Raw genomic sequence first — 15315 nt, 5'->3', positions numbered from 1 at the left:
AAGAAATTCACACACAAAATTTTAATAAATAAACAATGCTATCTGAGGTGAGGCTCTGAGAGATAACAGATCCATTCCCAAAATACCTTTCCTTTTGTAATGCATAGTACTGTATAGAACCACCTCTCCTTTAAGCATATGATGATTATGTCAGTATTTTTCTAATTTATAATGTCATATTTGAAAAGTTTAATGAAGTTTGAAAAACATTCTTTGCCTGCACATGCATTACTCTTTTAATGATGCAGATGTTTGATTGAATTTTGTGTGTGTTTGTGTGAAACAATATATTATTTTTTCCATTTTGGTAATTTTTAATTTTGTATAACTTTAAATATTGCATTTTGAATAACTTTGTGATTCATTTCAGGTTCTTTGATATTTTTTCTATATATGTGTGAAAGAAAAATCATATGTATTTTATTCCTAATTTTTATTTACTTTTGTGCAAAGACACTTCATGTTACATGTAGGTTATTTTTCACACAAATACATGTTTATACATCTCTTATTAAAATACATATTTTTAATTGTTGTGTTACAGTTAGAAAAAAATCACTCTAACCTGAGTTAATTCTGTATTAATTAATTTTGATTATTTTGTCTCACCAGTTTATAATTTATTCATGAATTTAGACAGGAACTGGTGCATATTTGACGGCTCTTCCAGCTCCTGTGATTCCCAAAATTATTAGTGGAAAAGTAAGTAGTAACTTAACTAGAGGTCCTTGAGGTATATTTTCATTCTGTCTTTTGAAGTTCTATGAAATGAGTATAACAGTGATATTTGGTTGAGAAGATACTAAAACAAAAAGTGTTCACCATGGGTTATGAAATATTACTTAGCCCAGGTTTTATAAAATGATCATGAAATAATTTCGATGCTTAACTAGTAGTAAAGTTTAAATGTCTCATATTCCTTCCTGAACACAGCAGATGTGATTCCTTTGGGAGATTTTAATTTCAGTTTTTAAAATTAAGATTAAAATTATTTGTGATTTGGAAATTCATGAACACAATCTATTATTATTTTTTACTTGGCACTTATAAAAGAAATAAGATGATTGTTTTTAACACATACCCACTTGCTATCAGCTTGTTTGATGGTGACAGAAAGAAGAGATTTATATAACTTATGTGAGAATTAGTAATGCTACTATAAAATAATTTTAGAATTGCAACAGAATTTTAATTCTTTCCAGATCACATTCACATAACACTTAAACATTTCTTTTAGTGTATAGGTATAGTGATAATACCAGTTTGATTACTCATCTTCCATCATCTATACAGCTGATGTTCCATGGTTTATATCTTGTTAGCACAAATAAATGCACTGCACACTGGAATTATGGGTGCTTTATAAAAGTGATGGTCAAAGACCACTATTTGGTGAGGGTAGCCCTAGAATTGGCAATGGTGGTAGTGTTGACTAACAATTCTCTGTCACTTCATAATTAGGGTTGGTAAGAACAGATGCTCATTGCATAGCTCTCCATAAAAATGAAATGGAGCAGACAACCAAATATCTTCCAGTATGGATTGTTTTACATAAAGTGAATTTCTATCTTTAATTTTATGAAAGAAGTGTTACTGTTCTAGAATTACATCTAAACTACTAGAAGAATATTTATCATATGATCACAACTTTAAACTACTAGAAGAATCTATCATATGATCACAACTTTAAACTACTAGAAGAATCTTTATCATGTGATCATAACTTTGCTATTATGTGTTGGAAATTTTTCTTGCTTTATAACTGGTTTAAATTTTGTTGTTGATTTCATTTCTTTTAAATTAGCTTTATAAAACTGATCATATTATTTTGAATTTTGTAGTTTGTCATTTTAATGGTATCAAAGTTTTACAGTATTATTTTCTATTGAGGCACATTACCTTATTCATAACATAAATCATTATTTATATAGCTTTATTGTGTTATCTTTGTGTAGACCTATTTTATGTTTTGTAATAAACAAGATTTAATTTTTTCTACACTGGTTAGGTAGATGTGATTGATTTCATAACCATAAAATAGTCATCAGAGTTACGTGCTCTAACTTTCAGTATATTTTGTGGATCATCATGAAATGTGGCAAGGTTTTGGTAAACATTACAGATCTTTTGTTCACAAAAAATCATATTTAATTAAATAATTTTTCTAAAATATTGTCCATAAATATATGGAATCAAAGTGTTGACTTCTCTGGGTGCAAAGTGATTTTCATGTCAAGAATAAAAACATTTCTCCGTTGAAAATTTTTAAAATTTTATTTGTGTAACCTCTAAAACTTCCTAATGAAGACCAAATTTTTTTTGTTTTTTTTTTAGTGAAACTGTACTCTGTGATTTCTCTCTATCCTAATTCTGTACCGACTTAGTCAATTTGACCAACCTTGAAACCATTATATAAAGAAAAAGAGAAAAAAGAAATAAATATAAATTACCTTCTAGAATTACTGGGGATTGTAACCAAAAAAAAAAAATTTATCCTAAATGACTTGAAGCTCTTAACAGTCTAAATGTATTTATACTTACTTTTATTGGTTTATTAGATATTATGATTTTATTTCCATTTTGTTTGAAGCAGAATTGTTTTTGAATAATTCCAAGAACATAGGATCAAGTGGGAAAATGATTTTGAGAAACTGAGCTTTTATTTTTGTTAAATGAAATACATTTTTAAGTATTTATTGGATAGTAATACTGTTTATTTTTAACCCTTTCACATGAGGTTGAAACGTGAATAGGCAACTGGCAGCTATCTGCCACCGAATATTTTGACTGACTGCTCTCTTTTTATTTAATGAAATGTTACAATATTGTTTCTTTATGTAAGAGGTACTAAAAGTTGCTATTGATATGCTCATTCTTCATAATATTCAATTGTTTGATTCTAATTCTTTAGCTAGGTTTAAGTTTGTAACATAAAATAGGTATTATTAAGATTAACAACTTAGTGTATAATGTTAAATGCTTTGCCTCAGATGTCACTGTAATTATAATTTTCTAGGGGACTGAAAGCACTAAGCTACATGAGGTACAGATGATGGTACAAGAAGCTGTACAAAGAAACAGGGAAGCTTATGATATCAAGTCCCATACTATTGTAAGTATTTGTTTAAGTTTACTGTTTTAAGCCTTAAGCCTATGAAAGCATTCAGAAATTTCTCTGGTTAGACTTAGCCTGAATTAGGTAGAAACTAAATTTTTGCAGATTTTATCGTCTTGTGTAGGGTTACAGAATAATTTCCCATGTCCTTTAATTTCATCAATGTATTATTAAGCAAGTTATCATAATGGTATAATAGTTTTTTTTATTGTCATACAGTTGTCATTTTTGAAATTTTAAGTCTGTTTAACTGTTTACTTAAGGTAAACTGTGATGTTTGTCACCTGTAAGAGTATGATTTTTGTGAATTTTCAATGTGATTAATAACTTGTACATATTGTATAAGAATGAAGATATTGTTTAAAAGAGGTAAATGCATTTCTTTTCTCAAATGTCATAATGCTTTGTGTGATAATGTTAGTAGGAACAGAAAGACTTCAAAGATTGTTAAAAGTTAGTAAAGTTGCTGAGATTACAGAAGCTCAGTACATTGTATAAAAAAGCAATACTAGAACATCATTGTTTTATTACAGTGTGTTTTGCTATGTATTGTTATATAGCTTTGTGCTTATCTTCAAACAAAACAAACAAGCCTGCATAATTTCCATAATCCATCTAATCTACAAGTTTTCCATTACCAATATGCACAAAAATGTTCTTGTTTTAGAAATTCTAAATCCCTAATCTGAACATACCTTGAAGATATGAGCTCATGTTTATTTGCATCAGTGATAGTTGGTACATGTTTTTCCCAAAAGCTGTCAATTTCTGATGGCTTAAAAACTACCTGATAAATTCAAGCAATGTCAGAAAGTCTCTGATTCCTGCTGTTCCACTGCAGCTTCATATTAACCGTGGTTTTGATGTGAACTGCTAATTTGCATATTCAGAATTATTTTAATGATAATGTACTAAACTCTCTGTGTAAGCATGTAGCATTGAAAATTTTAATTCCAGAATATAAAGTTGATTAGTACTTCAAAAAGTGCTAATTGTAGATATTATTTGAAGCTGACTAGAGAATGGAAGATTAGTGTATTAACTATACTAGGTTGGATTTTAATTTTGATTTAAGTAAGTAACAGGTTTGGATCAGAAGTTAGTAATTTATATGCGAATATTTTGTTGCAGATGGAAAATTTAATGTTACACTCAATGTTTACTATTGTTGTTTTTTAATATATATGATAAACAAGTTACTATAGATTTTGACAGCCTCTGTTGTCAAATCTGAGTTGTAACATCTAACTTTCATTCACACTATATTACACATAACTTGTATATGCTAACATTTTGAAAATTTCTATCTTGAGGGAAAGCCAGGTATGTTTATCTTGTGATAATAGTAATCTAATGTAGAACTCTTTTTCTTCTTGTGCCATATAAAATAGACTTTTCTCTAACAGGATCCTGTTCCTGAGTCTCACATGAATGGTAAGAGTGATGATGCAGAGAGCAGTGATGATGATCAGTCAGAAGTGGACCTATCAACGGGTAATAAGGAAGCTTGTGTCTTAGAGGTGAGAAAACATCAAAGTGTGATTAATCATATGTAATATACTTTATGCTGGTTATTATCTGGAGCTAATTTATGCAATATGTTAAAGGTTCCAAGCAAATTAATTTTACAAAGTTGCTCTTGCTATTTTGAAATTCTAGTAATTGTTGCAACAGTGGGGACTATAAATAAATAACTTGCATATTTTTATAAGATTAGCTATACTTGTTCTGTGCTGCTCTCCATATGCAGATATTTTTATTATGCATGTCACAAACTTTGTGCTCTCACCTTGTTAGAATTAGTATATTCCAACACGTATCTCAAACAAGTCATCTATTAACCAATAATAGTATAGCATACTTATGTGATCCCTGTACACTCCTCTACTGAACCTTCACCTCTCATTTAGCATCTTTTGGGTACTGACATTTTCTTTTATGCTTAGTGCTTTCCATGTGACACATAATTTAATTTTCACTTGAAGTGTTTTTTTCTTCCCATTACTTTAAAATATTTTTCCCACTTCATGCAGACTTTGTGAATTATGAATTTTCAAGTCAACATTACCACTTCGGGCACTTACCAACGACCAGTGTTTTATCTCAGGTTCATGATATTTTGTCTTTTTTTGCCTATTTCTTACTCATCTCATTTTTCTCAATTATTTTTCTATTTTCTTCCTTTCCTAATATTTTGGTCGATGCAGATCACTATCTCTTAGTTAAGTAAAGGGATTAACATGCCATAACCCTCTGAGAACCTCTGATCAATATGCCCTTTCTTACTATTGGATGGACAATCTGCTTTTGGATCAACAGTTGTTGGGTTCCTTACTACCTCTTTTGAGGGTGAATCCTGACTGTGATGCTAGTCTCACACATGTCCAATACTCTTGCCTTTGTCTTAACTCTTATAACACTTCTCAAGTATCTTTTTTCCATGCAACTACTCTTGCCTTTGTCTTAACTCTTATTACCCTTCTCAAGTATCTCTTTTCCATACAACTACTCTTGCCTTTGTCTTAACTCTTATTACCCTTCTCAAGTATCTCTTTTCCATGTAATTACTCTTGGGATTTTCTGAGAGATTTTGTACTAGTGCTCTTCACCTTCTCTCCTTTACATTAGCCCATATATCATCCAATACTCTAGGGTTACATATGTGGTTTCTGTGTTGTTTGGATCTTATAGGTGTGGATTCAGTTTTGACTCATTCACTTTGCTCTCCATTTATCTCAGGACTTGTATTTTGCTCCTTATTTTAAGCATTATGTCTTCAATATTGAGCTGCAGGTAATATCAGTCTGTCATAATTCCACCTTTTCAACTTTTGTGGCCCATTTGTCTTGGTTAGAACCTTCTGTGCTATCTTTTTTTTCTGTCTTTCATCCTCACATTCATTATCTGTTTCTTCAAATTCTGGTACTTCCTTTCTTCAAAGTCATCAGCGACTTACCATCTGTCACCAAAAGTACAGGTGACTACCCAGTGAGAGTTCAACTGTTGGGTTTTCTTCCTCGTTGGCTTCCCTCTGCCATTGATCAGTTGGAAATACAGGTTCTTTTGCCACCTTCCATTTCCTTACTCCTCCACAAAATTGCATGACATGCCAGTGTTTGTCAGAGGGAGTTCAAGATTTACTTTTGTAGGAGACTATTGAACCAGTTCACAATCTCACATGGGGACTTTTATTCACATCTTCTTGTAGTCCCCAAGAAATTCAGGGAATGGAGGAGGTCATTCATCAATTTAGCATGACTCAGCCACTTCATCACACTCCCCAAGTTCACTATGGAATCCTTTCCCTCAGATGGGTGTTTTTCCCAGGGTTGTAGATGACTAAAATGGATGTCTCCAATGCCAACCTCCATGTCTCAATTGCACTTCAATCTTGACCATATCATCAGTTTTTTCTTCCCAGGATGATTTACCAATTTTGAGCATTTCCCTTTGGACTCGCTTTGATTCCATTCATGTTTTGTTGCATCATTTGGGGCTTTACTTGTAATACCCATGCTCTGGGGATGCAATTTCATTATTACATATACAGCTGGCTTCTTCTAGCACGTTCTGATCTGGAATCAATCACTTACACTCACCAGCTCCCTTTTTTGGTAGCTCATGTGGGGCGGTTGATCAAATTGCAAGTCAGTCTATTGATCAATGCAATATCTAGTGCATTTGGGGGTTTTATATATATGCAAAAACGGCTTGTTTGGGTTGAGAAACCTGGCGATGACCGAAGAAGGTCGAAACGTTGTTCGCTCTTCTACGTAAAATATTTTCTCAACCCAAAAGAGCCGTTTTTGCATATATATTTCTCAACAAGTGGGTTTCTCGACATCACTGATTATTTGGGGGTTTTCTTTGACTCCAACATCACTCATGTTCTGCCTTTTTCTTCCATGGAACATTTGGTTCATTGCACCCTCTCAGTTCAGTCACTGCTCACGAGGTTCTGTCGCTTTGGGAATGTGGTCTTCCTTGACTGCATTGTTTGATCTTGGTCATACCCATACGTGATCCCTGAATTGGACACTTCATCAACAATGGAAACTTGTGTGGGATTGATCCTCTTTCTGCCACCATTTTCCTTCCTACTTCCCTGAGAGACATTCTGCTCATATATCAGTGGGCCTGATGCTTCCTTCCCCACATCAGGATATCCATCTGTTCATGGATGCTTTCCTTCAGGAAAGTGGTACTTAAATTAATCACCATGAAGCTCTGTACTATTAGTCTTCAGACAAAACATTTTGCACATCAGTGTTCTTAAACTTCTGGCAGTTCATTGGGTATTAACTCATTTCTTATCTCCTGTCCTGGCAATAGTTCATTTAAATGGTTTTATGGTAGGGGCTCATATCAATCACCAAGGGAACATCTGCTCCAGAGATCTCTGTCCTCTTCCTTTGGGTCTTTTATACTGTGCCCCATGCAAATCACATTCAACGTATTGCATGTCATGTGCCAGGTGCTTAAAATATTGTTGAGGATTGTCATTTATGTTTGGACTGTATTTATCCCATGGAGTAGTAATTAGATCTGCTTGTTTTCAGAGACTTTTGCTTTCTATGGGGTTTTCCTCAATTGGATGCATTTGCTACAAGTTTCAATACCAAGTTGTCCTTCTTTTCATAAACTGTGCTGCATCCACTGGCTCTGGCTGTTGATGCTTTCAGCCAGAATACCTTTATGTGTACCATTCCATCGGATTGCTTTATTGTATGATTTCTTTATCACATTTCACTGCTTGTTAAGTCCTCCTGATTGCACCCTATTGATCAGCACAATCTTGGTTTCCAAGGTTCTTCATTAACCTTGATTCTCTGTTCTAAATCCCAGTCTCTTTGTCCTGAATCTTCACACCTGGATTTTTCCAGACTTTGGTGAGAAAATTGGACTTCACACAAAGTCACTTCGTCATTAGCTACTTCTCTATGCACTTTTTCTATTGTGATAGTGCAAGTGAGAATCTTTTTTTTCTTGGGCTGCTAGCAGAGAATTTCCTGCCAACAAGTCTTATACAGTTTTGGTGGTAGAATTTTTCACCTGGATCTTCAATGTGGATATTTGGTCTCCTTGCTTTTCGGATATCCCATTCCTTGCATTTCTCCAGATACACTAGGGTTTTTATTTTCCCTGTTCTCATTGTGTTCATGCTTTTTTCCTGACTCATTTCCCCTTGGTGTGGATTTCTGTACGTGGTGAGGGGATCTCACAGAGAAGGTTCTGTTCTTTCAGTTTACCTCTTCTGGGATCTAAACATTCACCTATGTACTTACTGTGCGTGATGACTCGTAAATGGGGGGGGGGGAGAAGATCCTGGTAGTTGAAGAGTCCAACCCTAACACCCCACTTTGACTTAGAATTCTTATTGATGGGCAGCCTTGTGGTGGCCACCTTAGGGCCTGTCAGCTGGTCCATTTGTGCTTGGGTCAACTCAGTACTAGTGTTGGATGTTCTCAGCAGGTGTTGTGGACATTGTATCTGATGCTAGTGTTTGAGTGTAGTGCTTATGAAACCCTGGCACTGCTGTAGTGTTTTTGTTTGGCACTGTAGTGCATCCCTTTGTAGGGTTCCATGGCAGGTGGGGTCAGTAGGCACTGAAATTTGACTACTTTATTATGGATACCTCTCTTTCTGACAAAATAAATAAAAATGAAAAAATTGAAAAAAAATTATTAAAAATTACCACGCATGGAGACACTGTTGTACAGTCAATATTACAGCCAAATTTTGCACCTTGATTTCTGATTATCTGTTCCTTATCTAAGAAATCCTTGGGGAAAAATGTCTCCATTTTTTATTCAAAAGGGATTAGGGGACATGCTGGCTATCCAAAGTCAGTAAAAAAGGTGCACTCTGTAGATATTTTGGTGGAAACATCTTAATCACAACATATAAAATTCCTCTTGAAATCAAAGGCCATTGGGGATATACCCATAAAGGTTTCTCCCCATGCAACTTTGAATTCTTCCAGAGGAGTAATAGTTGAGAGGGATTTAAATAACATTCCTGAGTCTGAGATCTTCACTGGTTTCTCCAGTCAAGGCATTATGGCATTGTGTCAAATCTTTACTTATAAAAATGAAATTATGAACTTTACCAATGTTCTGATATTAACGTTTGCATCACCACATCCTCCTGCCACAGTCAAAGTAGGTTATTTGAACTGCAAGGTACAGCTTTACATGCGTAACCCTCTCAGATGTTTCTAGTGTCAATGGTTTGATCACTCAAAAAACATCATGTCTTGGTTCTTTGATATGTGCTCATTGTGGCAGTAAAGACCACAATGCTTACAAGTGCAACCACACTGTGTTAACTGTAGTGGCCCACATCCTTCTTACTCTATTTCTTCCCTTACAGCCTACTTTACCCAGGACAAGATCCATGGAGGTTGATAGATCTTCATTCAATACAAAAATGAATGTGGTTGCAAACAGAAGGTCTCCCTGCCACATTTTCCTTCACATAAATAAAAATGGCCACTCAGATCCAATAGAAATGTTGAAGTTTTTGATCAAATATAGATGACATTAAGGATTTGATTGATTCTTACTATCCCCTAAATGTTTCCTTACAGGAAACATTTCTGAAACCTGGTGATACAGTCTTCCTTCAACAATTTTCCTTTTACAAAAACGACAGGTTGTGTGATGAATGAGTGCATGGTGGGGTGTCATTGCTGGTTAAACAGCATGTGCCCACCCTGTCTTTGTCACTTGATACACCTTTGGAGGCTGTAGCCATCCGTGTTTCCTTGGGTCGTTCCATCACTATTTGTCCTCTCTACCTGACTCCTGAAGAGATCTATAATCAGTCAGATCTTGATGCTCTCACTGAGCAGTTACCATCCCACTTTTTACTATTGGGGGATTTTAATAGACATAATTCCTTCTAGGGTGGTGCTGGAATTGATGGGAGAGGTCAAGCTATCAAACATATGCTCTTCGACCACAGCCTATCTCTCTTCAGTACTGGTTCTTATACTTATTTTCATGCATCTAGTCAGTCTTTTACTGCTATAGATCTTTCTATCTGCTCCCCTTCACTTTTCACTTACTTTTCTTGGAGGGTCAACAGTAATCCACAGGGCAGTGATAATTTTACTATCATTTTGAGAGAAACCGGCCATGGTCGATGCCATTCGACCCATGTGCCTTGATTGAAGTTGAACCAGGCTAACTGGCCTTCATTTACTGCTCTCTCAGAACTTGATCCTGCCATTATGTGTAAGTCATCATTAGATGACTGTGTGGCAGCAGTAACTGACTGTATTATCCAGGCAGTTGCTCAGTGTATCCCTAAAACCTTGATATGTTTCTCACAGTATCCCTGCCATTGGTGGAATTCTGCCAGCCACATGACAAGAAAAGTTCAAAAAGGGCTTCGGATACCTTTGTTAGGTATCCCACATTTTAAAACCGCATTGCATTTCAGCGGGCTCGTGCACATGCTCGACAGGTCAGACATCAAAGGCAGAAGGAATCTTGGATTAAATGCACCTGTATTGTCTCTTCTACCACTAGTTCCAAAGTCATATGGGACAAAATTTGAAAAAGGTTAGTGACTAGTATACTTCTGCCCCCCTTTCGAGTTTGTTCTCTAGCCAGGAATGTGCTGATACGTAGAGCATTACTAATACTCTTGGTGAAATTTTTACTCATGCATCTGGCACAACTGCCTCATTCCCTGTATTTTTAGCCTTCAAAACACGGGCAGAATGATTGCCTCTTTCCTTTTAGGCTGATTGTTTTTCTGACTATAACTGCTCTATTACACTGGTGGATCTTAACTTTGCTCTTTGCTGATCTGGCAGTACATCAGTCAAACCTGGTATTCGTTACAAGATGTTGTGCCATTTCTTTCCTACCTCTCTTACTATTCATTTGGTTGTTTTTAACCAGGTCTGGCAGGAGAATATTTTTTGCAATGCTTGGTGCCATGTTATTGTACTCCCTTTTCCTAAACCTCAGAAAGATCCCAAGATTCCTTTGAACTACCAGCCAGTTACTTTGATGAGCTGTCTCTGTCAGATTTTAGAGAGGATGGTTAATGCTCAGCTTGTTTGGTTCCACAAATCAAACAACCATCTCTCATCCACTCAGTGTGGGTTCTGAAGACTGCTCCACCATGGACCACCAATCAGCCTTTCCCAAGCAATATCTTGTGAGACCTCCACTTGCATGGGTTGCATGGCAATTTACCAATTTTTATTTTAACATTTTTTAATGAACTGTTGACTGCAGGTCCATGTGGGTTCAACCCTTTTCCATTCTTTCCCACAGGAACTTGGAGTTCCTCAGGGCTGTGTCTCGAGTGTCACACTTTTCATTATAAAGATTAATGCCATCAGGAGACAACTACCCCCTATAGTTGCAAGCAGTTTCTTTGTTGATGACTTCCACATCTTGTGTCAGTCATCAAACAAGAAGTATATTGAGCAGCAGCTACAGATGAATGTTACAAGCTAAAATTCATCATGCCCTTATTCAATCAAAACTGGACTATGGTCCTCTGGTCTATGGCTCTGCCAGGACTTTGGCTTTGAAAATTTTGGATCCTGTTCACCATCAGGAGCATTGACTCTGCACACAGGCCTTCCACACTTCTCAAGTCTAGTGTTTGTAGGTGGCATCCCATGAACTCCCTCTATATCTTTGTCGTTTGTTACGATTTTTAATGTATGCTTCAAAACTTTGATCTTTACCTCAGCATCCCATATTGTTGGGGAACACTTTTTCATAATAGATAGTCTGCTATTGTTTCTTATAGCCTTTGTATCCAGGTGCAGTTAAATGAATTAGGCCTATGTTTAGATGACATAGCAGTATTCACAGATCAGCCCATCCTGTCATGGCTAATTACTATCCCCAAATGTGATCTTTCTTTGAGTCATCTGAAGAAGGCAGATACTTCTGATTGGAAGTATTGCCTTCTCTTTGCTGAACATTTTTCAAACTATCCTTCCTTTCCTATTTATACAGATGGTTCGAAATCAGGTGACTCTGTAGGTTCTACCGTGGTTTGCTATGATTCGGTTGTTGTACTCTGACTCCCCTCTACAGTTTCTATGTTCACTGCCGAATTGTATGTTCTTTCTCTTGCACTGGATCATGTAGAAACTGTGCAGTACATGAACTGTACTATTTATACAGATTCATTTAGTTCTCTGTTAACCCTGGAATTGCTTCACATCAGTTGTCACCCTATTCTCATCTATAGTCAAAACCAACTGGCCCATTTTTCTCTATCATTTACTTCTGTCCAGTGTTTCTGGATACCAGGCCATGTTGGAATTTGCAGGAACGAGCTCGCTGACATTGCAGCTGAGTCTGTCTGCTCTGGTGCTATCACTGCTGTGCCTGTCACATACAATGGACTATGGGCCTGTATTCAAGTGTTCAGCTCCATGCCAGTTGGCATTCAACTTGGAGTAAGCACCAAGATAATAAAATTTTCGAACTCAAACCTTCTATTGCTCTTTGGCTGTCTTGCTTCTGTAAGGATTGGAAGAAGGAAGTTGTACTAGCTAGGCTACATGTTGGTCACAGTTTTTTAACTCGTCACTTTTTTTTACCTGATACTGATGCACCAATGTGTGGTCTGTGTGGCACTAAGTTGCAATATCACACATCTTACTGTTATGCCATTGTTACAATCGAGAGTGGAAGCACCATTTTAAACAAAATATTTTTACGGTGGGTTTACCCTTGAATATCATTGGTGAGTGTTTTTAAATTTTTATATATTAGTTGTGTTTTTAAATTTTTAAGGGCCTTTGACCTTTTTAACTCTGTTTAAGATTTTAATCTGAAAATTGGACTAAGTTCTGTTTTAGCATGATTCCTTTTTACATACTTTACTGATTTTGCTTTTTATCTTTTTACCAGCTTTTTGGTGCAGATAGCCCAGTTACTTTGTGCCAATAAATGCTAAACAACCAACCTGATTCATTTCCCAGTGTTGAAGTTTAGGATTTGAGTGAACCAATAAGCATAAGTCTTCACGCAAGTTGATTTCATCTTCTTGATGTTAGATAACAATTCACAGATTGAAGACATGGTAATGTTTTTAGTATCATACCCAATAATTGGTGTGGGTCTTAATTCCCATTTCTTGGGTTTGCAGTGAAGACAGTGTGATCCTCATCCTACCCCTCCATGGATGGTGGTACCCTGTGAGGAGGTTTTGGATGTAGTTGACATGCTAAGTATGGACTGATGAAACTTAGTTGCTTTACATTTCTCAATTTTTGCCCATGTGTTTTACAAATTATATGTATATGTGAAGAGTGAACTTGTTTCAAACGTGGAGTGGTTCCTCTCTTTTGATCTTCAGATCTATTTCTCTCACTGGCAGTGGTATCCTTTGGATGCTTTCTGTGGTGCTTCTGTTATTCCTTCACACCAGTTCCTCCTCCTTTTCATTGTGGGATTCTAACTAATCTTGTGAAAGGAAGTAAGTGCCATATTGGAAGTTATGATTTTCCTATACTGAAAATGTATTTCCAATAGGTACATACTTCCTCTCTCACTTCCCACCCTTCCTCATCACTTCTCTGGTCCTCACATTTGCTACCAAACTTTGAAGTGAAGGTTTGGTAGAGTCACATGTAATGTAAGCATGCTCTGCCATCATTGGTTAACAGATGATGCATGATGATTTGCATAAGAAACACTTCGGAATGCACTAATTCCAACAAGAGGAAAACACAAGGCTTGTTCTATGCATAAAGAAAATAATTTGCATACAGAGGGCAGCATATAATGAGAATAGCTAATCTTGTGATAGGAATTAAGTACATACCAGAAATATATTTCCAGTATAGAACAATTACACGTTAACTTTTATAACTTTTTCAGTTATATTATCAGTAGGCACACCTAAACAAGTAATCTAAAATGATGTTAAGACCCACTATTTGAGAACAACAAGTTTATGCATAATGAAGCTTTGATACTTGGACTAAAGACTGCCAGTGTTGAAACTTGTTTCTAAATAAACTTTTTATTTTGTAATAATGGGCTATAACTTTATGTATTAATCTGTTATAAGCTTGTAATTTTACTAAAGAGCTATATAAAGTAGAATGATTTAACAATATTCAGGCCACAAGACTTGTTTTAATATTTTTGGTAATATTGTAAAATCTTGAAATATTAGATAAATGTATTACTTAGTCAGTCATGATTTATAAAAGTTGAATGATGTGTGTACATAAAAACTGCTTAATTAAAACTGAAAATGCCAAATGTATTTTCTGTTTTTACAGGTTGATGATGCAGAAGACATTAATTCTATTGCATTGTTAATAGACTCAAAGACCCCTGAAGGATTTGATGTTTCCAGTATTGAAATTTTGCCTGGAAGGGACAATTTTGTCTGCAATCTCCAGGTAAAAGACTATTTTAAGCTATTTAATTAATTTCAAGGTGTATCTTGTGAATTTTTGTTTGTTTTGGTTTGTAATGCAGTCAGTTATACATGAAGATAATTAAGTATTGTATATTTTATTTGAAAGAAGCATTATATGAACTTTCTGATAAACAATATGTGAATATGTGATGATTGTAATGTGAATAAAAGAGATTCTACAACCAAAAATTCAACTTGGTTTTGTAAGTTTGTTAAGAATTGTTGGTTTTTTTAACTAGGTGTTTAATTGGAGCTTCTAAACAGATTGTGAATTTTGCACTGTATTAGTTTGCTGAGTATAATTTGATTGATTTTAAATTTTAGAAGTTTCAGCTTACCAATGTCATCATATACCTCAAATTCCAATATTTTTTACAATGTTCTATGCATTTAATACGTAACATTATCCAGTCGGTTTTTTTTTATGGCGGTGAAATGAAGAAACACCACTGAGATTGTAGTAATTTATTCATTTATACTTAAGCAGTTGTATTTAACCATGCTCATATGCTTTTGGAACAATATAAGTTGAAGTAATATTGTTAGTTAGCCAGTTAAAAAGTCAAGGCAGCTACATTAGTTTCGACAGAAACATGATGAAACAAATACTGTGTAACTAAGAATCTTTATATTAAATAAAAAATAAATGATAGAAAAAGTTCCAATCAGAATGGCACCCTCCAAACAAAGAAATTGAAAAGAAATAGGCAAAGAAAAATCACATGTAAGTTTACTACTTATAAATATTAAGGTAGTAATGAGATTATGAATGCAAT

General features: G+C 35.1%; 1 protein-coding gene across 5 annotated transcripts in view; it reads left to right on the top strand.

Moving 5' to 3' along the window:
• The window catches only part of LOC143235026 (C2 domain-containing protein 5), a 110088-nt gene that overhangs the window by 58002 nt on the left and 36771 nt on the right, over positions 1–15315 (top strand). For all 5 annotated transcript variants that reach the window (XM_076472744.1, XM_076472743.1, XM_076472742.1 and 2 more), the window contains exons 20-23: positions 637–702; positions 3017–3112; positions 4522–4635; positions 14397–14519. In XM_076472744.1, the coding sequence (XP_076328859.1) occupies positions 637–702; positions 3017–3112; positions 4522–4635; positions 14397–14519 (399 nt within the window). The remainder of the gene's footprint in view (positions 1–636; positions 703–3016; positions 3113–4521; positions 4636–14396; positions 14520–15315) is intronic.

This window comes from Tachypleus tridentatus, chromosome 12 (assembly GCF_004210375.1).
Source record: "Tachypleus tridentatus isolate NWPU-2018 chromosome 12, ASM421037v1, whole genome shotgun sequence".
Taxonomy (NCBI): domain Eukaryota; kingdom Metazoa; phylum Arthropoda; class Merostomata; order Xiphosura; family Limulidae; genus Tachypleus; species Tachypleus tridentatus.
This window is presented reverse-complemented; position numbering and strand designations above follow the sequence as displayed.